The sequence below is a fragment of the Platichthys flesus genome, chromosome 3 (assembly GCF_949316205.1).
Source record: "Platichthys flesus chromosome 3, fPlaFle2.1, whole genome shotgun sequence".
Lineage (NCBI taxonomy): Eukaryota > Metazoa > Chordata > Actinopteri > Pleuronectiformes > Pleuronectidae > Platichthys > Platichthys flesus.
Genome location: NC_084947.1, coordinates 13,909,486 through 13,931,642, shown reverse-complemented (window position 1 = coordinate 13,931,642; position 22,157 = coordinate 13,909,486). Strand labels below are relative to the sequence as shown.

The 22,157-nt window shown below is 42.5% G+C and overlaps 2 protein-coding genes across 3 annotated transcripts; both read left to right on the top strand.

Annotated features, from left to right (window-relative positions):
* The first annotated feature begins 986 nt into the window (after positions 1 to 986).
* Positions 987 to 8,001, top strand: tent2 (terminal nucleotidyltransferase 2). Of its 2 annotated transcripts, none has more exons than XM_062382102.1 (15): positions 987 to 1,057; positions 1,382 to 1,536; positions 2,623 to 2,730; positions 2,877 to 3,123; positions 3,240 to 3,354; positions 3,436 to 3,521; positions 3,625 to 3,682; positions 3,941 to 4,007; positions 4,101 to 4,177; positions 4,309 to 4,437; positions 4,539 to 4,582; positions 5,319 to 5,455; positions 6,412 to 6,503; positions 6,618 to 6,697; positions 6,811 to 8,001. In XM_062382102.1, the coding sequence occupies exons 2-15, from the start codon at positions 1,418 to 1,420 to the stop codon at positions 6,898 to 6,900; spliced, it is 1,449 nt and encodes a 482-aa protein (XP_062238086.1). In that variant the 5' UTR covers positions 987 to 1,057; positions 1,382 to 1,417; the 3' UTR covers positions 6,901 to 8,001. The 2 variants fall into 2 exon arrangements, with proteins under 2 accessions (XP_062238086.1, XP_062238085.1); XM_062382101.1 differs by having other exon boundaries at positions 1,340 to 1,536.
* Positions 8,002 to 9,077: 1,076 nt separating this feature from the next.
* cmya5 (cardiomyopathy associated 5) lies at positions 9,078 to 21,752 on the top strand. The gene is made up of 14 exons (XM_062384709.1): positions 9,078 to 9,301; positions 10,170 to 10,809; positions 10,976 to 14,086; positions 16,101 to 16,196; positions 16,372 to 16,590; positions 16,702 to 16,724; positions 16,960 to 17,084; positions 17,174 to 17,308; positions 17,535 to 17,681; positions 17,806 to 17,947; positions 18,559 to 18,692; positions 18,776 to 18,893; positions 19,333 to 19,509; positions 19,586 to 21,752. Exons 1-14 carry the CDS (start codon positions 9,186 to 9,188, stop codon positions 19,836 to 19,838), a joined length of 5,436 nt encoding a protein of 1,811 aa, XP_062240693.1. The 5' UTR covers positions 9,078 to 9,185; the 3' UTR covers positions 19,839 to 21,752.
* The last annotated feature ends 405 nt before the right edge of the window (positions 21,753 to 22,157 follow it).

Here is a 22,157-nt window from a genome sequence, read left to right as displayed (position 1 = left end):
CATCCAGAAATGAAAATTCACTCATAATCTAAGTTGTGTGGACTCAAACACTTCACCCGCCCCTCCATCGCCATAGTGGTGAGTGGATAATGATTATCCCTTTAAGTATGACACAGCTCAATAATAAAGGGACAAAACTAATTATCCATTTCATGCTCCAAGAGTTATTTGGGCTATTATCTGTCAATAATTGTTTTTGACAGCTTTTGAATCGACACAGTATATTTTACACTTCTCTCTAAAGTCACTAATTTATGCACCATTTATAAGCATTTGTCATATGTGCATATATGATTTCTGATAATCATCTGGGAATGTAATTTGAAATTATTAGTCTGAGGGTGACCTTTTGTTAGTTTATTCTTTTTACTTGTCTATGCTTCTACTCAATGGTTTGCCAAATTTCTGGGAAATATCAATCCATTTAGGAATTGATCAGTTGATCATGCTGCATCACACAAATAACTCCAAGAACTCACAACAGCATAAAGTAACATTAAACACAATTCAAACGTAACTGATATGAAATTACATGAAAATCTCTCTAATGTACTTTACAGGTCTATATTTGTGTGTCTGTGTACAATAACGATCGTCTGCCACAGCATTCATATCTTGTCACTGAACACAGTGGTTAATAAGTGAACCACCGTCCTGAAATAAATTTAAAAAAAGAAACATGTCTGTATTGTTAATAACATTGAAAAGCTTAGTTGAATTTGAACCACTCAGTTCAAGAGAGAGAGTGAGGTGATGAAGCCTGAAGCAGCCATAGTGATGTTACTGGTGATCTTCCTTATCTGATTCACATCAATCAGAGGAGAGTCATTTGGGTATCAAACAGGGAACAAAGAGAACACAGACACAATCTGTAGCTGCGGTGTCTAGGAGCCAAACCCTTTTGTTCGCTTGGTTGTGTTTTGGTTTGATGTTCCCTTTAACGGGCGCAGTGCTGCGTTCCCTTTAAGCAGGGCTTCATGACGTCACGGCATCAATGCGGAAGTATGGACGCTCGAAAGTAGCTGCTGGAGTTTGTTGACGTTTGAAATGAAATTTGGTGAGTGACAGAACGTGGGTTCTGTTATTGAGGGAACACTTGAGACATTTCATCACAGGTGTACTCTTCATGTAAACCTACAGAGAAATGGTATTAATATCAAGCTAACATGGTTGAAGATGTTTGAATTAGCTAGCGAGGCGCTACTTTACACGAGCTAACTTTGCTAACTTGCTACACAGCCTGGAGGAAGTTTTGGTTTCCTCTTAACTTTTAATCAGTTTTTTTCGTCGCTTTAATGTGAAGTAATTCCGTGTGTGTGTGTCACCTTCCATCGTTTAGTGATGCTCGACTGTTGACGAGGTGCCATTGTTTCCCTCTCAGCGGAGTTGATGCTGGATCTCCGCGAAGAGCCGCAGCATGTTCCCCCGCGGCGCTGCTCCGAGGGGCCGCTCAGCCCACAGCCACGGCCAGTACCCGCCAGCTCCAGTGACCAGATACTATGATTACAACATCCAGAGGCCGGCAGCAGCCAACAGGTGAGTCCGTGTGTGCTGGAGATCAGCAGCATCGGTAACCAGCAGTAAAGACATGGTAAAGACTCTCTGGCATTTAATCTGAGACACAGACATTGGGTTTTGCTATTTTTAAATCCCTTTTGTTTACAGTTGTTGAGGAAGCCGTTGGATATGCTTGATATTGGCTTTTATTTATGACCAGTCAGACTTTATTGGATTTTATCCATTCTATTGTAAATTGTTTTATTCCTGCTCATGTGTCTTTGCCCAAGCATCTTATACTATTATTTGGAAAAGAGTCTTATAATTAAATAATATTTTTAAATTATTATTATTTACTGAAATGTATTGGTAGCTGATCTATTATTAAATCATCTTTTTCAAAAGATTATTCTTTAATTATGTCCCCTTAATGTGAAATTGTCATTTAGAAGGCCCTATAATCCACAGTTCATTGTCTGTAGCCCGGCTGATGCTGGCCAATTCCCCAAAGGCAGTTGCCATAGAAACCAAGGTCTTGGCACCGACCCTACGTATCAAGTAGAGCAGTGGTTCCCAAACTTTTTACAGTCTCGTACCCCTTCAGACATTCAATCTCCAGCTACGTACCCTACGTATTTATAACTCACTTTGAAAATGCAAATAAAACTTCTCCCCATGTACCCCCTGAACCACTTTGCGTACCCCTGGGGGTACATGTACCCCAGTTTTGGAACCGAGGAAGTAGAGGATGTGATAGACTCTGGTGGAGGAGGTTACTGCCTTAACAGCCAGTGTCTTAAGGCATAGTTACACAAATCATTTCGAGAAGGACAGATATACAATACTGATAGATATACTGATAAATACATGAAGGAATACTACAGAATGAACCAATAGTACAGTATCTACTGTCATCTCTATTCTCCCGACCAAGCTTCAAAATTTCCATCATAGTTGAAAGTCTGTGATGCCAGACTGTCCAGTCCTGTGTCTCAGTGTCAGAGATAAGCTTGTTATAGTTTGTTATTGTGGGAGATGATAACTTTGTCTTCATTGCAGTTTGATGTGCCAAGAGGCTCTTGCAGACAGATTCTTGTTCAGTAAAACATGCTTGTCTTTTTGTAGCTTTAATTTTCCTGGTCTAGAGAGGTTACCCACATATGAATGGAAACCCCCACCACCTACCTTTCAGGTCGCCCCTCTGTACACAGCCCCCCAGAGCAACAGGCGCAAGTAAGTCATTCTCTTATTCATTCTTTCTCATGCTGAATAACCCTCAGTCTCATTCTCATATTTCTTTAAACTTTCATCCATCATATCAAAGTTTACCTTTTAATAAGTCTTGTCACGTGTTTTCCTCATCTGTGTCTTTCTGCCAGGAGGCAGTTCGAGGAATACAGCCCCCATGTCGTGAAACGCCAACGCCTGGACTCCTCTACCCACCCAAAGACAGGGTACACTTCAGTTCGGGCCCCTCCCCGTCCTTGTCGTCCAGACCAAGTGTTTGCTGGGTCCTCGCAATCGTCCTTCTCTGGTTTTCATCCCAGACCACACCCCAATCCCTGGCCTCAGGTGCCTCCTGTCCCAGAAAACCCCATCCGCCTGCAGACCTATACCAAGGACAAGGTACTGCCCTTGGCTACTATTCAGATGGTCTCAATCTGCAGCTAACATAGATCAAGTTTGACTGTGTTTGTACGTGCAGGTATGCTTTGGTTTAGTTAATGCGTTTGTGCCCTCAGCTGAGCACTCAGATGATGGAGCTGTTTGAGGCATGTCAGCAGCAACTTTCAGATCTGACCTGGAAGGAGATGTGCAGAGCTCGGCTTCAGCAAGACATACAGCGAGTCTATGAAGGTGTGTTAAACTATAATACGTCACTCTCTGCTCAGATTTGCTGTTGTGATCTTTTGTAATTTAACGTGTTTCTGCCTGTAGCACGACTTTACTTGACTGGATCTTCCATGAGTGGATTTGGCTGCCGCAGCAGTGATGCTGATCTGTGTCTGGTCCTTCAGGTTCAAGTAAGTATCTCTGACTCTCTGCAGCAAATGTCATAGTGTATATCTAAAATGTACAGTCATATCTACTTTCACTTGGACACCTACACATTGTTTCTTGTTTCAGAAAAGACCTGATGCTATTAATGTGCTCTCTGTACTGCAAAGGCTGTTTAAAACACTCCGTAAGTAATAAGTAGTAATGCAAATATCCAATAAGTTTGAATAAGATGTATAATATAAGCTTTGAACATGGAAACAATGTAATGCCATCTTACTACCATCTTACTTCTTATTCTGCTTTGCCTCTTATCTCCTCTGTCTCTGTATTCTCTGCAGCCTCCACTAGGTGGAGCCTGTAATACAGTTTTAAAAGGAGGTTCACGTTTGAATTGGAAACTGAAACTAAAAATGAATCTAATGACGCTTGTTTTGATTTTCAGCTTATGTTGAAAGGACCCAGCTAATCCGAGCCAAAGTGCCAATCCTCAGGTTCAAAGAAAAAGACAGGTAGAAGCAAAAGAGTTAAACATTTGAAGCTTTAATACGTCAAATCAGAAAGTAGTCTTAATGTGAATCTGTCACTATGCCTCCCTCCTTTAGTAATCTGGAGTTTGATCTAAATATCAACAACCTAACTGGCATCAGAAACACATTCCTTCTGAGGAGTTACGCTTATGGTGGGTAAGAGTACAATTTCAGTTTCTGTGGCAGTTACTATTTATCGTCTTTTTCCATGTCAGCTGTAGGAATGAAGATATAGAGGTTTTCGGTTTTGATCTGCTGTGTTTACTTGTGTTGTCTCTCACAGCTGATCACAGGATAAAGCCCTTGATTCTTGTCATCAAGAAGTGGGCACGGCATCACCAAATCAATGATGCCAGCAAAGGAACATTAAGCAGCTACACACTGGTGCTTATGATCCTGCACTACCTGCAAAGTCAGTACAATCATACATGCAGCAAAAATCTGTTGTTGTTTGCTCTGTACCTTTTGATTGGAGTGAATCTCATCATGTATGTGATGTTACTTTCGTTACAGCTCTTAATGAACCTGTCCTTCCTTCTCTGCAGAGGGACCACCCAGTGAGTGTGTTCATTGCTTATGTCATGTAAATTTTTCTCTCAGAATCATAACTGTATATTTTGTCAAAACCCTCCCGAGCTGGAAACTTAAATGTGAAAAGTCAACAGTATATACTCAATTATATCTCAACTTCTGGCTATTGTCTGCAATGGGAATGGTTACAATAGGCATTTACTCCCTGGTCAAATGACTCTGCAGTTGACACAAGTTTGATTCAGCCTCGACTCTGATCGGCCACGATGAAACTGTGACAGCCAGGTGAGCGTGCAGATCTGGAGAGGCCTTGAGCTGAGAGGGCCTCAGTTTTTATTGCATTCATGACATCAAACATGGTGCACCAGGTGGAAAAAGACTGAATGGCAAACTCCTCTACTGGCTGTGGGAAAAGAGTCCATCACCCTTTTAAGAGTTTGAACTTGCCTAAAAAAAATAATAGCTTATACCTGCTTATATGTGAAAAGATGCACAGTGTCAGGAAATTCACGAAATAAAATCTTTGCAGACAATTCTTTTTATGATGTAAAATAGAACAACCATCAGAAAGAAAACAATTATTTAATGATGAAAAGCAGCTTTGGACAAAAATCAAGTCCTTTATAACTGTTATATTTTATGTTATTAACTCCACTTTGACAGGTTATCATCCACATTTAAAATGGTTGTAAATTATTTCACACCTCCCTAATGTGCAGTTTCACCCAGTTAAGAGCATTTGTCCTGTGCCTTGATTTTCAGGAGTGTTTCAATCCCTTCATGGACATCGACATGGTTCCAGAGGCACCCAAACACATCCCACCCTTCATCTCTAGAAACCAGTCTTCTCTAGGAGACCTGCTTCTGGGCTTCCTTAAATACTATGCCACAAACTTCAGGTATCTCCCTTGAACATCACATTAATGAGTCTCATGTTTCAGATGCACCCACGGTTCCCTTTGCCTGCTCATTGTCTCGCTCCAATTTCTCGTCTCCTGTCGCCAACATGTTTTCCCTCTTCAGTCCCCCTATCTTTCCTCTCCTTCCTCTATCCTGCATCCTCTACTCTGGTGTCATGTTTCTTGGTGAGAGGCAGGAGCAGGTGGGACCTTTGGCCTTACACAGCACTTACACGACATACAACGGTCACTGTGTTTGCAGTATGTGTGTTACCACGTCATGCCGCAGTCGAGACGTTGAACTAGAACTCACCACAAAAACATGCACTTATTTTTTCCATTTTACAGAATCAAACACTCAAACAGCTCAAACCGCAGTGCGGTGATTCTAGTTTTCCCTTTCTGTTACTCCTGGGAAAGAAAGAATCGTAACAAAATCATTTGTAACAACAACTCAAATCCATAAACTAAACAATTATACCCGAGAAGACTGAATTACGTGACAGTGAATGTTTAATTGGCCCCTATTTTATTCACAATACAAAATGTCTCTGAATGCATCAAATTCAAGGTATAATGAACCTCCATCATTTAAAACTCAAAAATATAAAGACAGACAATAGACAGGCAGAAACTGTTGAAGAGAAAACAATTTCATCAACTTTCTTTCAGTAACTTTATTGCAAAGTAAGAATGAAAAGCCTTTGTTCAATGTTTGTAAATTGATGATCATGTAACAAAAAGTAAAAAGAGCTACAGGATATTATAATTGTCTCTCAGGAAGTCTCTGTTTTCATCCTGAACTGAAACTAACAGGTGCCTAAAATCTAAATAACTTTTGCCTGTTGGCATTGAAATGTACATGTTTCTAGCTACAACCTGCAAAGTCACTTTTGAGGACCTTGTTCATTGTGTTTAATTCCAGTGCTAAATTTCTTCCCTTTTCCGTCTTGCAGGTGGGACAGGCATGTGATCTCTGTTAGAGAGGCCAGAGCTTTTCCCAAGAACAACTCCAAAGAGTGGAGAAACAAATACATATGTGTGGAAGGTAAACATTTCAGTGGATGTAAAACGCTGCTGCCACCTCCACATAATAATAACTGTAGCCTCAGTACAAGGAACTCAGATTTGATCTGATCGATGGTGTTTTGTTGCATTTCAGAGCCATTTGAAAGAAATAACGTTGCCAGAGCTGTCCATGAGAAGATCAAGTTTGACACCATCAAAGATCAGTTTGCAGAGGTACATGCTAGTCCAGATAAATGTGCTCTTTATTTTGTTTCCTTCCCATTAGCCGCTGTGGTCTAGCTATACGTTCTTCATAATCCTCCTGTTTCTCATCTCTGTCTGCTCAGTCATTTCGGATCCTCCGTGAGAGGAAGGACCTGGACTCGATCCTCCCAGTCAGCCTTGTCATTAATAGAGAGTCTGCAGGCAGGAGATGAGGGATTCCTCTAATTAGACGAGCTGAGTGGAGTCCTCTACCTCAACCCGACCCTTTGCCCAGAAACGATGAAAGACCTTTGGGATGTGCTGAGCAAGAAGCCGTGCTGCCTCCGCACCTCACAGCCCAAAACGTTTCTGGGACTCTGAAAGTCCTGGTTGCTTTCATATCGTACACGTACAGTGTGTCCTGTGGCATCACCTTTTGAATATACTACACTGTCAAATGTTTTGCCGTCTTTCTTAAATTTGTGTTCCATAATAATCCAGAAAACAGAGTGTAAATAATTTACAATATTTGTGGAGCGACATTAGACAGCTCTGGAGTCGAAACCTAAACTGGTGACAGAGAGATGCACTGAAGCAGGAGGATAATTGTTCATGTTACATGAGATGGTTATTGCTGCTACACCACTAGTCCCAATACACAGGGTATTCCTGGGATGAAGCTAAGTTTGTTAACAAAGAATGAGAAGATGCAAAAACCACTTGCAAACAGCTCATGTCTGAAGTGAGCTTTAATGGAATCAACTGCGTTCAGGTTTATAAAAAACTTATTTTAGTGGTCACAGCCGTACTGCCTAGTGACATGAGAAATCTTGTTTCTGATGTATACATGCAAAATATACAGTATGAATATTCTCTTAGGATCAACTTGTAACATCACAGCCTTATTCTTGGTCAGTTTCTAAGTGATTTTGGGCTTAAACACGAAATTTGCTTTTTCTACCGCTACATTAAGGATCCTCTCTTTTTTATCATCACCTTTTTTTTCTGAGCTTTTTAAAAGTGTTGTTTAGGTTTGAATGATTTTGAGGAGATCCTTTATCACTGAACCGGATGTTTTTGGATTATTTTTGAATTAGCGGTAACAAACCTACTGTGACCTTATAGATCTAAGATCCTCTTGATTTATTCGGACAAGTTCAGATTTGTTATTCGTTAATTTGCAGTTCACTTAATACTCACGTTATTTACAGAATTCACTCTTGAGTGACTTAGTTTGTTTTTTTTTGTCCATAGCTTATATTGTTCCTCAGCTCTTTTTGTACATTACTGTTTTCCAAATGTTTGTTTAAAAATATTAAAATTCTGAACATTTATGATTATGTCGCTTCACATGTTTGACCTCTATGAGGCATCCGGTTTTCCTGTTGTCACCCATTCTTGTGAACACGATAACTTAAGAGTGCTTTTGAGGGAACTTCTTCAACTTTGGTGCTAACCTTTCCGTGGACTCAAAGATGAGCCGATTCGAAGTCAAAGGTTAAGCTCACTGTGACTTATAAAAACTTATCTGCCTTTTGATCACTTGATCTTAAGGACATCTCAAGAGAATTCTTTTAAATTTGCTATAAATCTTCAACTCACAGATGAACTGATGAGATCCGGGTTAAAGGTCACAGTGGCATCGCAAAACATGTTTTGGGACTTTGAATGTGACAAATCCAAAGTCTGCCTTCACGGAATTTCTTCAGATTTTGACCAGTTCACTTGTTCTCAAAGACTAACTCATTACATCTCATTGGGGAAAGGTCTCAGTGACCTCATATGAGTTTGGGGAAAAAAACTGTTGACTGAAACTGCCCTGGTTTGGGGAGGCATGTTCTAGGAAATGTTACGTAATTCTGTGCATCACAGGTGCCTTTGATTCACGGGCCTTATAAAACCTATTCACCTTTTGTTCAGGGATCACAGCAGCCTGCTCTGGCAGTCTATGCACTCATTGGTTTTTGTGACTTCTGCATCATGCCAGCAGAGCAAGGGGGGGTAGATGTTTGCATATGGGGGGGGCATGAGCATGGACCTCTTTAGCGTTGCCATCAGCAGCAGGGGGACCATGCAGGGGGGGTTACTGTTTCAGCACATATCCTATATTTAACTTGGGGGATTTTGATCTTAAAGGCACATACCCTCAGTCAGCTGTTGGACATTGGCAAAGACCTAGAGCTACATGGTGGCAATTCTCTCAGATCTATAACAATATTGCACAACAGGTTTAAAATCTGACTACTTGGATTTGGTGTGTTATTGATGTTAACTCAACAGCAAGTGAAATGGACCCACTCTCTATCTCCACTCCCCTCTGTCATTCCCCCACTCACGTCTATTTCTGTCCCCCGCTGAGTCAGATGGACAGCTCCCAACTTAGAATGACACAAACAGGCAGAGCAACTATTCCCAATTCAGAGAAGCTGAAAACATCAAGAAGGCAGTGAAAAAGGAAACATCCAGAAAAACAGCTTTGGGAACTGCAGAGTGGAATAGCTGGGAGGACGTTAACAAGATGGAGGAGTGTGAGAGTCTGGAGCCGGAGATGACAGAGCTGCAGGAGCTTCAGTCTGAAGCCTCCGAGGCCGTCAGTCAGGACGATGAAGACGAGTTAGAGGAGCTGCAGAACAGGTGCTTCACTCACTTATCTGGACTTTACACGCGGAATAATCTCAACTGTGGATCCGTTTGGGTGAAATCGTCTCTTTTCTGCTGAGAGATGCATGAATGGAGTCTGTGAGTGGAAGAACCACTTGTTTGTAGCCTTGTCTTATCTCCTTATGGAGAATGAGACCCATGTTACACAAAGAGTGCATAACTTACTTAATATAACCATCTGTGATTCAGTTCAGAGCAGGAAATGTGAGTGTGGCATGGCAGGTAGCTCTATTTGACTATTTGATATATTCACCATCCCATATCACACATCTCATTTATCGTGTTTCATTCTCAGTGCTGGAGCTATCCGTGACATGTCTTGAATAGTAGAAGACACCGATATGTTGGATGTATCTGTTAAGTCCAGGCATCTCTTCTCTTATATTACATGAGTGACGCTTTGGGATGTCACCTTGCTGTAGCCCCCCTCCATGAACCAAGCTGTATTCATAACGGGAGGAACAGCTCGCGACACATTTCATCCTTATTTTTCAGCTCATCCCTCACGTTGGCAGCCTGGGCTTGAACACGTGGTCTAATGCTGGAGATTGACACGTCAAGTAATCGTCTTGAGAAAAGATCAGCGGGCATTCTGGTGTTGTCAGATTCGTTTTTTCTGAATCGCCTCAGTGCTGCAAAACATGAATTAGGGCAGATGCTGCTCAGATATGTTTTGATTTGATTCATTGGTTTGTTCTCTGCTTGCATTTCCAAGAGGCGTGCCAGGAGGATCTCCTCTTGCACTCAGAGTGTTAAGTCATCCCCCTTCCTCCTCCAGTGAATGGCACAAACAGCCTGATCGCTCCTTCCTCTAACTCTGTTCCATTTCTCCCTCCTTCAGTCTGCGAGAGGTTGTCCAGGACCAGTCGGTGAAGCCCAAACTGCAGTGCCTGATGGTGGATCCATCGTTCTCCATGGTGACAGTGCAGAGTGAGGACAGTGGTATTGTTTGGGAGACAGCCTCCAGCCGCTGCTCTACTCCCTGGGCCTCCGAAACGAGCTCCAATTCTGAAGCCTACAGCATGGATGGCTCTGGAGCTGCGGGGAAGATCACCATCGTCTTCGATGAGGAGCGAATAGTCCGCAGGAGGATTAGGTCTGGAGGAAGGAGCAGCAGACTGGGGGACAGGCTTAGCCGACCTGGCAGCTCGAGATCCGCCTCAGTGTTGGGAGTGGAGCGACCGGAGATGATGGAGGTCTCTCTCCCCAACGTCAAAGAGGAGAAAACGGAAACAGAGCCAGACCTGGAAGAAATCAAAAACAAAGATCAGCAACTGTTTAGTTTGATTTCTGAGGGTTATGAGATCCTCAACATCAGGGTCCCCTCCAAACTTCCTACTGTGGATGAGGAGGAGAGCACGGAGCTGCACGACAATTTGTCTTATCTGGACCAGACTCCACAGATCAGGTCCCGAAATCCCCATGACTGGACACCAAATCACGTCCTGCCAGAGGAGAGGGAAGTACTAGATCACCAAGAGGTACGTATCTGATTGATTTGAACAATTATTATGATGGGATATCTAATTTCTAACGCTAGTCCTATCATTTACGTGACTTCATTTGTCCTATAAGATGCCTGTTTATTTGGAGATTTAAAAATCACTATGTCCTGATTTGCTTATTTCTCCTCATCCCTCGGAACAGGACTCGTCTCAGCCATCCGCAGACACAGAAGCCAGACACGCTCCCACTAAGAAAGAGAGCACCAGTGACTTTGACTACTTTGAGAATTTTACCCTCTTGGATCATGCAGTTCCTGGAGAACAAGTTCCAGAGCTGCAGCAGGAGGAACAACAGCCTCCACTGATACCCCAGGCAGAGGAGCAAACACCTGCAAAGGAGACGGTCACAGACAGCCCCTCTGCATCAGAAGACTCTTTTGTCTTTGTAACAGATGTGGATATGGTTGAAGAACACCTGGATGAGGTCTTCTACGGAGAAGGATCTCCTGCTGATGCACCGCAGCGGAAGGACAATGACGAGGCAGACGGAGGAATAAGGATGAGGATGAGACGAGAGAGCCAGAGAACAATGAAGGAGGGCGGTTCGGTGTTGTTTGGGAGCGAAGAGACAACGCTCACACCCATCTATATCTCCCCTGGACCCCCGAAGATCATCGACCCCATCCTTCTGGAGGAGCCCACCGCCATGTCCTTCATGTACTCTGACCTCTACGAGGACGCTGTAGGCCAGCGGCAGAGGAGTGACGAGGAATACTCAGAGGCGGAGAGCGTCACGTCTGAGAAGTCTTACAAGAGACGTTTCTCGGATTCAGACGAGGCAGACGGCTACCTGGAGAAGTTTATTTTGAAGGATGAAACTTCCACAGTGGAGGCCCAACCGGAGTCTGTGAAGGATATGAAGGAGGGGAGGATGATGTTTTCACATAGTAAGTTTGAGATGACAGGGTGTCTAACAAGGATGGTTGAAGACGCAGAAATAGACAAGACAAAGACAGAGGAACCGAAGATACAGGAGGTCAGAGCTGGAGACAGGAGAGATGATGAGCAATCAGCAACTTTTGAGGAGGAAATAGAAGTAGAGAAACTCTCAATGCTGACTGGAGAACTGGATGGAGCAGAGGCCCCTGAAGAATCAGTTCAGGGGTTTAAACTGACAGAGGATAAGGAAATGAAACATGAGGTAAAAAAAGACCAGGCTGAGCCCCAGTCTAGCAGCACGAATGAACCACTTCCTGATATTCAAGAGGTGGAGAAGGAAGTAGAGCAAAAAGAAAGAGAGAGTGAGGAGCATCAGAGAGAGGAGCACAAACAAAGTGAGCAAAGCTTGACTGAAACTAAGCAACCATATCAGACACAAGAAGTGGTGGGAAAAATGCCTGAAGGGCGTGTGAAGGCCAAAGATGAGACAGCACCAGAAGAATCAGTTCAGGAGTTTAAACTGAGTGAGGTCAAGGAAATTAAACATGAGGTAAAAAGAGACCAGGCCGAGCCCAAGACTAGCAGCAGTAATGAACCACTTCCTGATATTCAAGAGGTAGAGAAGGAAGTAGAGCAAAAAGAAAGAGAGAGTCAGGAGCATCAGAGAGAAGAGCACAAACAAAGTGAGCAAAGCTTGACTGAAACCAAGCAACCATATCAGACACAAGAGGAAGTGGAAAAAATGCCTGAAGGGCTTGTGAAGGCCAAAGATGAGACAGCACCTGAAAGCAACGAGGTGCCACAGACGGACGATCAATCAGAAATCCAAACAGAAACCAGTGAAAAGACCTTGTCTGAAGAGGCAGCTGCTGACACCAAGATGGAGGCTGCTGATGAGAAAACAACGACTGAGGCCAAACCAGAGGTCGTGGTCGAAGAGGAAATGATCACCTCGACCGAGACCTCAGGTGAAATGAAGACATCAGTTGAAATGTCACCGTGTGAGGAAACAGAAGACATTCCTGAGGATGTTGGACCTGTGGATGTCATCACCGACTGCGAAAGTGCAGTGCAGGCAGTTGTGGAGGTAACTGAAAAAGCAGTGAATGAAAAAGAGATCCAAACCCAGGTTCAGATTGATCTTCAGGAGGCAACACATGATGATACAGCAGATGTTCCAATGGCAACGCTGGAGGCTGCAGCTAAGAGCCAGTCACCAGAATATGACGCTGAAGCTCATCAGGAATCAGAGGTTAAAACCGAGATTTCAAGCGAAGTCGCCGAACCCGTGATCCCAGAGGAAGTCGAGACGGATTCAGACGAAAAACCTCGTGAAATGGTTGAAGCCCTGCAGCAGCAACCAGAGGAATCAATGACTGAAGTCAAAGCTAAAACACCCACAGACGACACTGGGACCATAGTTCAAGACATGGTGAGTATAGGTGACGAGTTGATCCTCCTCGTTCCCAAAGGACAAGCTGTAGAGATGGACATTGACATCAGTAAGTGGTCAGACAAGACCCCAAGTGATGCACCAGCTGTCCCTGAACCTGATAGTGTATATGAGCATCTTGTAGCAACTGAAGATATACCAATGCTAATCAAAGAAACAAAGACAGAGACTCAGTTGGAATTAGAGCCAGAAGTCCATGAAAAGGTAGAAGAACCACTTGAAAATGAATTAGACAGAACATTCTCACCACCTGCTCCTGAGGAGGAGGTTCACACAGAGGAGAAGAAGATGGAGGAGGACGTAGATGAAGACGAGGATGTCTTTTCTCCTCTTAGGACCTTTACTCCCCTGGAGGATTTATCTGGGCTGCAGGGAGAGGATATACAAACAGAAGAACCAGATGTTGAACTGAAGGCTGAGGTGAACGAAGTGGCAGATGCCCCAGAAGCAATCATTATAATCCAGGATGTAGCTCCAGATGTTGATCTGCAAAGAGAGGATACAGAGCAAAAGATTGAGCAAGATGAAGTGGTTGAAGAGGCTCCAGAAGCTCCTGTGGAGGAGTTGGAATATGAGATGATTTCTAAACAGGATGCAGAGGAGATGCCTGAATCGGAAACACAAAGAGATGCAGAGGAATCCAGGCCTGAGTCGGGCCAGAGCAGAGAGGAGAGGAGAGGTGTAGAGATGGAGATAGAGGAGGCAGAGGAGAAAGTGTCCCCAGAAGAAGAGCTGATCGAGGCTGACTATGACATCATCGATGCTGAGGAGGAGAATCAGGCCCGACTGGCTGCTGAGCTGCAGGAGATGGACTGGTTCTGTCTCACCTGCGGATGTCTGCTGCCAGAGGACGAATGTGAGTCAGGGAAACATCAGAGCCATGAGGTGATGTCGGTGGACAAAGCATATGAGGAAATCAAGGTATTGTACAAAGCACATATTGCCTTTGTTGTGATCTGCATGTAAGGTGTTTTAAATGTACAGCTTTACATGTTTGCAAAGGGCAACTTCACTGAAATTACACATGAAGATCAGTTTTTGGCATGGCAAGTCCTTACTTTGGATTTATCATAAGATTCTAACAAAAGATTATGTTCAGTTACACTATGGGAAATCAATGAAATATGAATGAATAATGAACCAATAGACTTTAAGGAAATCATGAAATATATATAATATATATAATAAAATACTCACATACAAGATAAACAGTGATAGAAATTATACAGTCATTAGTGCTTATCTTGAACATCAGCTCAGTTGTAATATACCATCAGCTGTCTTATTAGTTCATTAAGATATATTATATACTGGGGGACATTAACAATTGATATGTACACTAATACTCCACAAATAAACATGCAAAGTATTAATAATCATAATACATTTATTCAAAATAAAAACAAAATGTGAGAAATACATTTAAAGGAACAGTTGATCTCTTTCTGTCTGTAAGTAAATAGGCCTTTTCTCAAAAGAACATGGGAAACAATGGAAGATTAAAAGTGAATCAGACCCATATGATATAACACATTGAATGGTTGCAGAGAGTAACACAATTATTTATGTCAGGAGATTGAGTCACAATCTGTTAGAAGAGAAAATATGTTTTTCCTTTACGTCTGTCCGTGGCCTCGGAGGGTCACAGCGTCTCCCAGATGTTTGAGCGCTTCAGCGGCTCGTGGCTGAAACGCCACAGTAGCAGTTTCCATAACTTACCAGTTATCATATAGCAGGTCATCATCATACACTTTACCAGAATTATTACACACGGTTATGATGGTCACGCTCTTTACTGGAATTGGTTTGGATCATCATATAATAAACTGGTCCTAAATAAGTTGTCCATAACTTTTCCACTCATGCTGGCAAGGTTGTGTTTCCCTCAGGCTGTGGCCAAGCACATTGCATTGTTGTGATGTAATGCTCCACTTTGATCTGTGGAAAGGTCCAGTGTGTCATCATCAAGCGGAGAGTGAGATTTGATCTGTAACCACACACACACACCCACAAACACATACACACAATGTTCTTGTTGTAGAGTACCTCCGGATCAGCACAGGGTCAGACACATTTGTATTTAAAATATGTTATTACACCTTCTAGCAACCTAAAACAATTAATTACCCACAGTTTTCAAAAAGCTATAATTAGAGAAAGCTCATCAGTTTGATGCTACATTCATTAGGAGAGAAAATATTCAGTTTTGAAATATTTGTCTAAGAAGATGTATTAGAAAACATATGATCAACAATCTCAGTAAAATATTTGGCATCTAAATGATGGGAAAGCTGGACCAAACTGAGAATGATCAGATGTCAGTTCCATATGAAATCTGAACCTGGTCTGGTGCCTGTGTGATGTTGTATTTATAAGAAACACTGACAGCCTGTAAACTGTAAATAAGAAGCAGATCAAAGCTGTGATACAAGTCCCACCTCACTCAGACAGTACACCGAGTGGAACATCCATGGTGACAAGTTTACCAAGACAACTTAGCAAACCTGTCTCCAGTCCAGTTCTCTGAGCTATACACCGACACATCTTCAGCTCCTGTAAACACACACACACAACTGTTCTTCACAGTCTTAGTGGAGAGCAGTCGGCTTTACGAGGATCAGAGAGTGATCTGCTGAATCCTCCATGGTGATTCCCCTTAAAGCTGCTGGAGGCAACTTTTTGACCTGTGTCATCAGTCGAAATAACAACAGTAAGAAGGAGAATCCCTCTCCCAGACATCAGTCAGATTGCCTTTGTAAAATACATGTTTCAGAAGCAAATGATGGGATGAATTTAATCACTAGAAGTACTACAGAGGCGGTTTAAGTTTGGTGCAGCTTTCAAAACTAAAGCTCTCTCTCTATATATATATACATGTACATGTACATGTATATATATATGCCTGGTGATTTACATATAAATGTTTGTTTAACAGGAGAAGCTGAGTGACTGGATCTCAGAGCTGCAGGGTCGGTCAGAGAACATTGAGGACTTGGTGTCTGAACTGGAGCTGGCCTACAACTCTGTAGAGGTGAGGCATGTTCACTTAATATCACACACATTCAATTTTCCCTTGCTCTAAAATGTTTGCAGGATCAGATTCACATTCATTGTTCAGCATGACTTCTCAGCAGTAAATCATTTTATCAGAGAACGTTTGTGAAATCAAAGTGTCTCTGTGTCTTGGTCACTCTCCTCGCCACCAGGACCAGTGTGTGGATGGCGAGATGGCGATGCAGGCACAGAACGAGGAGATGATGGCTCTGGTGATGGAGCAGTACAACAACATGTCCGTCAGCATGGAGGAGGAAAAGAAGGCCAAGCTGGAGCAGTTGTACGACCAGATAGTCTCCTTCCAGGAGAGCATTGACACCACCAAGGCCACGCTGGAGACCACGGCCCGAGAGGCCGAGACCGACGCACGGGTGAGTCCTGAAGATTGATTAGATCATTGATGTCGTGATTGGACAAAGATTGGTGATCAGGGTTTGAGTCACACTTCTGATGAACCCCTCTTCGATCTGTTCTCCTATTAGTCTCCTGAGGACATTCGTGCAAGGTAATGTCCGTGAATGGAGTGTGAGCTAGTGTGGTTTTCATAACAACTAAATAATGTCGCTGGATAGTGATAACCAGTGCAGCATGCTGCTTGACCAGCAGGGATATAACATTACTGATTGAATTTTGGATGTAGATTTTGATTCCACAAACCAAGCCCGACCTATAGCAAAGACCGTTTTTTACATTTGCTTGTTGTTGTAGGCAGAACTTAAACGTTGTGGTTGTGTGTTTAGGCTCGAGGCAGCTCTAGACTCAGCCATGTCACTGGAGCTGGGTCCCAAGGGACTACTGGTGTTCGAGGACTACGCCAAGGGCAACACCTCCAGCTCACACGTCGAACATCGCAAGGGAATCCCAGGTCTGTCAAATGCAGACATCTCTTTACAGATACATGTGAATCCACATGAAGTCTAGTGTCATGCATGTGTGTTTTGTTCTGCGCCTCAGTGCCTCAGAGGCCCACGCTGCAGCCCCAGGAGCCAGGCTCAGCCACCAGCACCAGTGTCACCGTTTACTGGAAGGTCAACCCTGGAGATATCATAGACTGCTTCCAGGTCTACTGCATGGAGGATCCACATGGGGGTAAACACTGTTATTTGACTGACATTTGTATAGTGTCTTATTTAGACTTACAGCTCTGAGCTTGTTAACATGGTATGATCTCAAATGATGACCTATCTTGAGACAAAAATAAATGATTGGTCTTTATAAGTATTATATTGTATTATATATTTTTTTTTTCCAGTGTTTGTAGTGGGTATAGTGCTGTTGATATAATGCGTCATTCTTATATTGCTGTTGTCCACAGCTGTGTCCGAGGAGTACCGTGTGACAGTGAAGGAGAGTTACTGTGTCTTGGAGGAGCTGGAGCCTGATAAGACATACAAGGTGTGGGTGATGGCTGTCAACTACACAGGCTGCTCTCTGCCCAGCGACAGACTCGCCTTCACAACCGGTCAGTGCACAATGACTTTAACTTTTTGATCTAGCGTTTAGATTTCTGTTGCATGACATATCCAGGTTTATCCAGGCAGCAGCACTTTGTCTATTGTCTTAGATCCTTGTTCTCCCTCTGGCAGCTCCATCAGTGCCAGTGATTGACACAGACCGCTGTACTATCATGTGGGACTCGGCCACGCTGAGGTGGCAGAAGCAGACCCCCGGACAGAGTTACACTCTGGAGTACTGCCGTCAGTATGACCTGGAGGGAGAGGGGCTCAGGTGAGACCATGCATGATCTGACACGTATCATTTGTTTGTAGCAAGTCAAATTTACTGTTTTAATCTGATAGGTAGTAGAATCAGGAAAATGATGTAGCTGAGATAAGATAAGATCAGATCAGATGATCCTTAATTAGTCCTACTGTGTGGAAATTTGCTGTGTGAGCAGTAAAGAGGACAAAAACATCAGTGAAATTCATGAATAAGTGAATATACAAAATAAATATATTTTTTATACAGAAAAATGTTATGATTAATTTGAAAATATTTTGTGATTATAACTTTGAAAATTACTCTCTGCTAATGACTTGTAAGTTAAAACGTCAAGCCATTACCCAGAGGTGGAGCAAGTACTAAATATATAGATAAATATATCTAAAGTAAAAAGTACAAATAAATAGACAAAAATGTACTCAAGTAAAAGTACTACTTCTTGTCTAATAGTAAGTAAGTACCTGGTTTTTTAATTTACAAAATTGTTCCCAATGCAACAGCATTATGTCTGACTCTAATTGCTGGCCTCTGAATCCAGTGATGCTGCTGCTCTCATACATTAAACCTTTATGCTGTACAATGGTTTAAAGTGTGTGTGTTTGTGTGTGTGTTCCCAGAACTATCTCAGGTATCAGGATCTGTGAACAGAGGGTTCTTCTGCAGCCCAATGAGAATTATCTGTTTTACATCAAAGCTGTAAATGAGGCTGGAGCCAGCGAACAGAGCGAGGCTGCACTCATCTCCACTAAAGGTTAAAAGAAACACACACTTTAATTGTTTTTGTTGTTGTTTTTGTTTTTAAAGTTCTCTCCTGTGACCTGTTCGTTCTTCCAGGTACGAGGTTCCACCTGCTGAAGGCCTCGGCTCACCCTGCGTTGGAGCTTTCAGAGGACCAGACCGCTCTGCACTTTTCCCAGGACACAAGTGAAAACATGCCACTCGCAGACACACAGTGAGTTTTAAAGGTCCAGTGTTCATGGTGAAGGTGAAGGGAATCTATTGGCAGAAAAATAAGTATAGAAAAATGCGGGTGATGTTTTCACTAGTTTCTTTATCCTAGAATGGGCCCTTTATATTTAAATACTTTATATTTACATTAGGAGCGGGTCCACTCTACTGAGGCCGCCATGTTTTTTTACAGTAGCCCAAACTGGACAAACTAAACACTTTTTTTTAAAACTTTTTATGACAACTGAATGCTACCACATGTTATTTTTCATATATGGAAGGGGAGGGTGAGTTGAGAGGTATTCAGCTGCAACATACAACATCACCACTAGATGTCACTATATTTCACCCACTGAACCTTAACAAAGTTTCAATAACCTCCTACTTGAGGGAATGTTTCATGAACATGTGTAAACCTTTAGTCTGTGTGTTTTTTTGTCAAGGTGTCCATCCGTCCTGGGTGAGTTGCTGTCAGCACGTGGGCGTTACTACTGGGAGACGATTGTCTCAGGAAGCACAGCGTACAGACTTGGAGTGGCGTACAGCGCAGCCAATAGAGACAGCTCACTGGGGGAAAACAGCCAGTCATGGTGTTTGCAATGTGTCCCTACACCCTCAGGGTATGCTTACCTCTCCCCTCTTATTAAAGATTCCTCACATCGTCACTCTAAATGTTCCAACTGTTTGTCTTTGCAGTTGCAGATATCAGCTGCTCCACAACCACGTTCAGTCCAGCGTGTTTGTGATTGAGATGCCGGAGCGAGTAGGTACCCTCCTGGATTACCAGCTCGGTCGTCTGTCTTTCTACAACCCCCTCAGTGGTCAGCTGCTGGGGACGTTCAGCCAGCGCTTCACCCAGCCGTGCCACCCCGCTCTGGCCCTGGAGATGCCGGGCAGTCTGGAAGTCAGGATGGTGCTGGAGGTGCCAGAGTTTACCAAGGACAGTTAGCTCAGCTACCCGCCTGAAGAGTTTACACTAAATGATGGACAATATCACTTTCTTTATGTTTTTTTTAATGACCACTATTCTACGTAGATATATTTTTACAGATCTGACAGGACATAACATATATTTAAATCCACAGTCAAGCAGGAAGACACAAATGGATCCTATTCATTTAAAGAGCGCCATTGATTGGTTGTTTTCTTGTTTAAAGGGCCCATATTGTATAAAAAAAAATTCTGTGCTTTAACTATCCGCTATTACTTGAAGGGGTCGGTAGGGATCCTCAAAGTATGAAAACAGTCACTGCGCAGACTTTTGCACTCAGTCCATTCTAAGAAATATGTTGTTGAAACGTCTCGTTTCTTATTTCCTCCCCCGAATGATGTAATTCGGGATCCCACTCGTTTCTCTAAGCCACACCCAGCTGGTACCAGTACAGCATACAAACCCACCAACACCGCTCCCAGTCACCTCCACCCCTGCACACCGAATGCGACACCCAGCAGACATGTTGCTGAGCTAGCAGCTTGTTAGCTTCCACAGGCTGACCACAACAAACAACACTTAAGAAACACTGCAGCCTGGAGGGATGCAAGGTAGAGAATGTGTCCCTGCACATTCCTTCTGACAGCGTTAGTGTTCGAGACCAGCAGCTACACTTTATTTCTTCTGACGTGCCGTATCAGGTGCTCAGTACGAAGTAACGTAGACATTACTGAAACTCTGTGTTGTAACTCAGGATTTACTCCTACATGGCGACTGTCCTGCTGAAACTTGAACAAACTTGAGGACGGTGTTACTTACCGTTCAGAAACATCCTGATGTAACTGAAGCTGTGTTTACCTGAGTGAATGCGCCAGAAGGAGACCGGTGATAGGCCTGGTCGCGTGTCACTCATAGTGCAGTCTGCCAATCTGTCTGCAGCTCAAGAGAGAGGCAGAGGAGAGGACATGGAAACACACATAGCAGCAGTTATTTCGGCTTTAAACCACTGATATACCATCTTAGTCGTACCAGGACCTCTAATTAAATCCCAGAATGGTGTAAAATATGGGCCCTTTAAAGGAACCTGATCGGCCTAGAGCTCCATTTCCTGTGATCGAGCTAAGGCACAACGATATGGTCAAAAATTATATGAAGATAAAAAATGCTCAAATTAGTTGATATCGATAATCATCACGATATACGTTACATTATTATGTATTGGGTTTAAAGACGGATTTTGCTCCTGAGTGAAGGTTGTGGATTTAAACTCGTCTTTATGGACAGAGGATAACAAACACAATGAGGTAAATGATGAGTTATGCCTGCACAAAGGATAGTCATTATAGAGCTATATATGTGACTTTTGCCATTTTGCTATTAAAATGACATTAGGATAATTATTGATATTGTTTCATTGCCAAGCCCTAGATCAAACACAAATGAAAACCTGGAGAAATTAAAACTGTTATTTTGCAAATATCAAAGAGAGAAGCAAGTGTGGAACATAACTGGAATTCAATCAGAGGGCCTTGACATTTTTTTCACCGATGAACATCTTGTACTTTGTTTTGTGGAGGGAGAAGTGAATTGTGTTGTGGATTATTCTGTAATTATGGCCATAATGTATGTTTTGTAAATGTTTGTTGATTTAATATACTCTCAGTTGCCTTACTGACCTGACACTGTGAGTAAAGGCTCCGACACATTTAAGTCATAGCTGTGATAGATCAAGTCTTTTGTCAGCCCAGAGTTTATATCTCCAAAAAGACTGTAGCACTTTTTAAACTGTGTTTCATATTGTGAATAGGTCTATTTGTGTAAATAACCTTTGTAAACAGATCAGTTCTTTAATTTGTGTTTATGTGCATTTGATGGTCAACAGAGATCAACTGTTTTACTTCCTTTACCTGTAAAACAGATTTTTAACCCTGAGCTGTATGAACAAGATTTTTGTTTTCTAATTGCACAACTGGACTGATCATTGACTCAGCTCAACACTTGTCCTACTCACACTCACCACCAGAGGGCCGCAGGACTCCATTACATGCTCCATTAGCTGTAATATTGAGACAAAGAGCAAAAATAAGTCATTTATAATATAGTATAACATTATCAACCAACAGTTGTATGTAAACTTTGATGCACAAATTAATTGTAAAAAATGTGTTCAAGATTCTTTTATCTTGAAATTTACCTCAGACAAATATACTGTACTTTTACAAACGTTATATGCTGAATCTATCATGTATTTAAACTTTCAAATACTTTTTTATGAGCTACAGCTACTGAGGATTTGAGGTTTAAACACCTCCCATGACAAGCGTGTCTTTCCCAGCA

Excerpts from the sequence above, each read along its gene's own strand:
- tent2 (XM_062382102.1), top strand. The coding sequence starts at position 1,418 with ATGTTCCCCCGCGGCGCTGCTCCGAGGGGCCGCTCAGCCCACAGCCAC. Across the intron at positions 3,522-3,624 it reads GTCTGGTCCTTCAGGTTCAA|AAAAGACCTGATGCTATTAA; the intron begins GTAAGTATCTCT and ends TTCTTGTTTCAG. Across the intron at positions 5,456-6,411 it reads TACTATGCCACAAACTTCAG|GTGGGACAGGCATGTGATCT; the intron begins GTATCTCCCTTG and ends TCCGTCTTGCAG.
- cmya5 (XM_062384709.1), top strand. The coding sequence starts at position 9,186 with ATGGAGGAGTGTGAGAGTCTGGAGCCGGAGATGACAGAGCTGCAGGAG. Across the intron at positions 9,302-10,169 it reads TTAGAGGAGCTGCAGAACAG|TCTGCGAGAGGTTGTCCAGG; the intron begins GTGCTTCACTCA and ends TCCCTCCTTCAG. Across the intron at positions 10,810-10,975 it reads AAGTACTAGATCACCAAGAG|GACTCGTCTCAGCCATCCGC; the intron begins GTACGTATCTGA and ends CCCTCGGAACAG.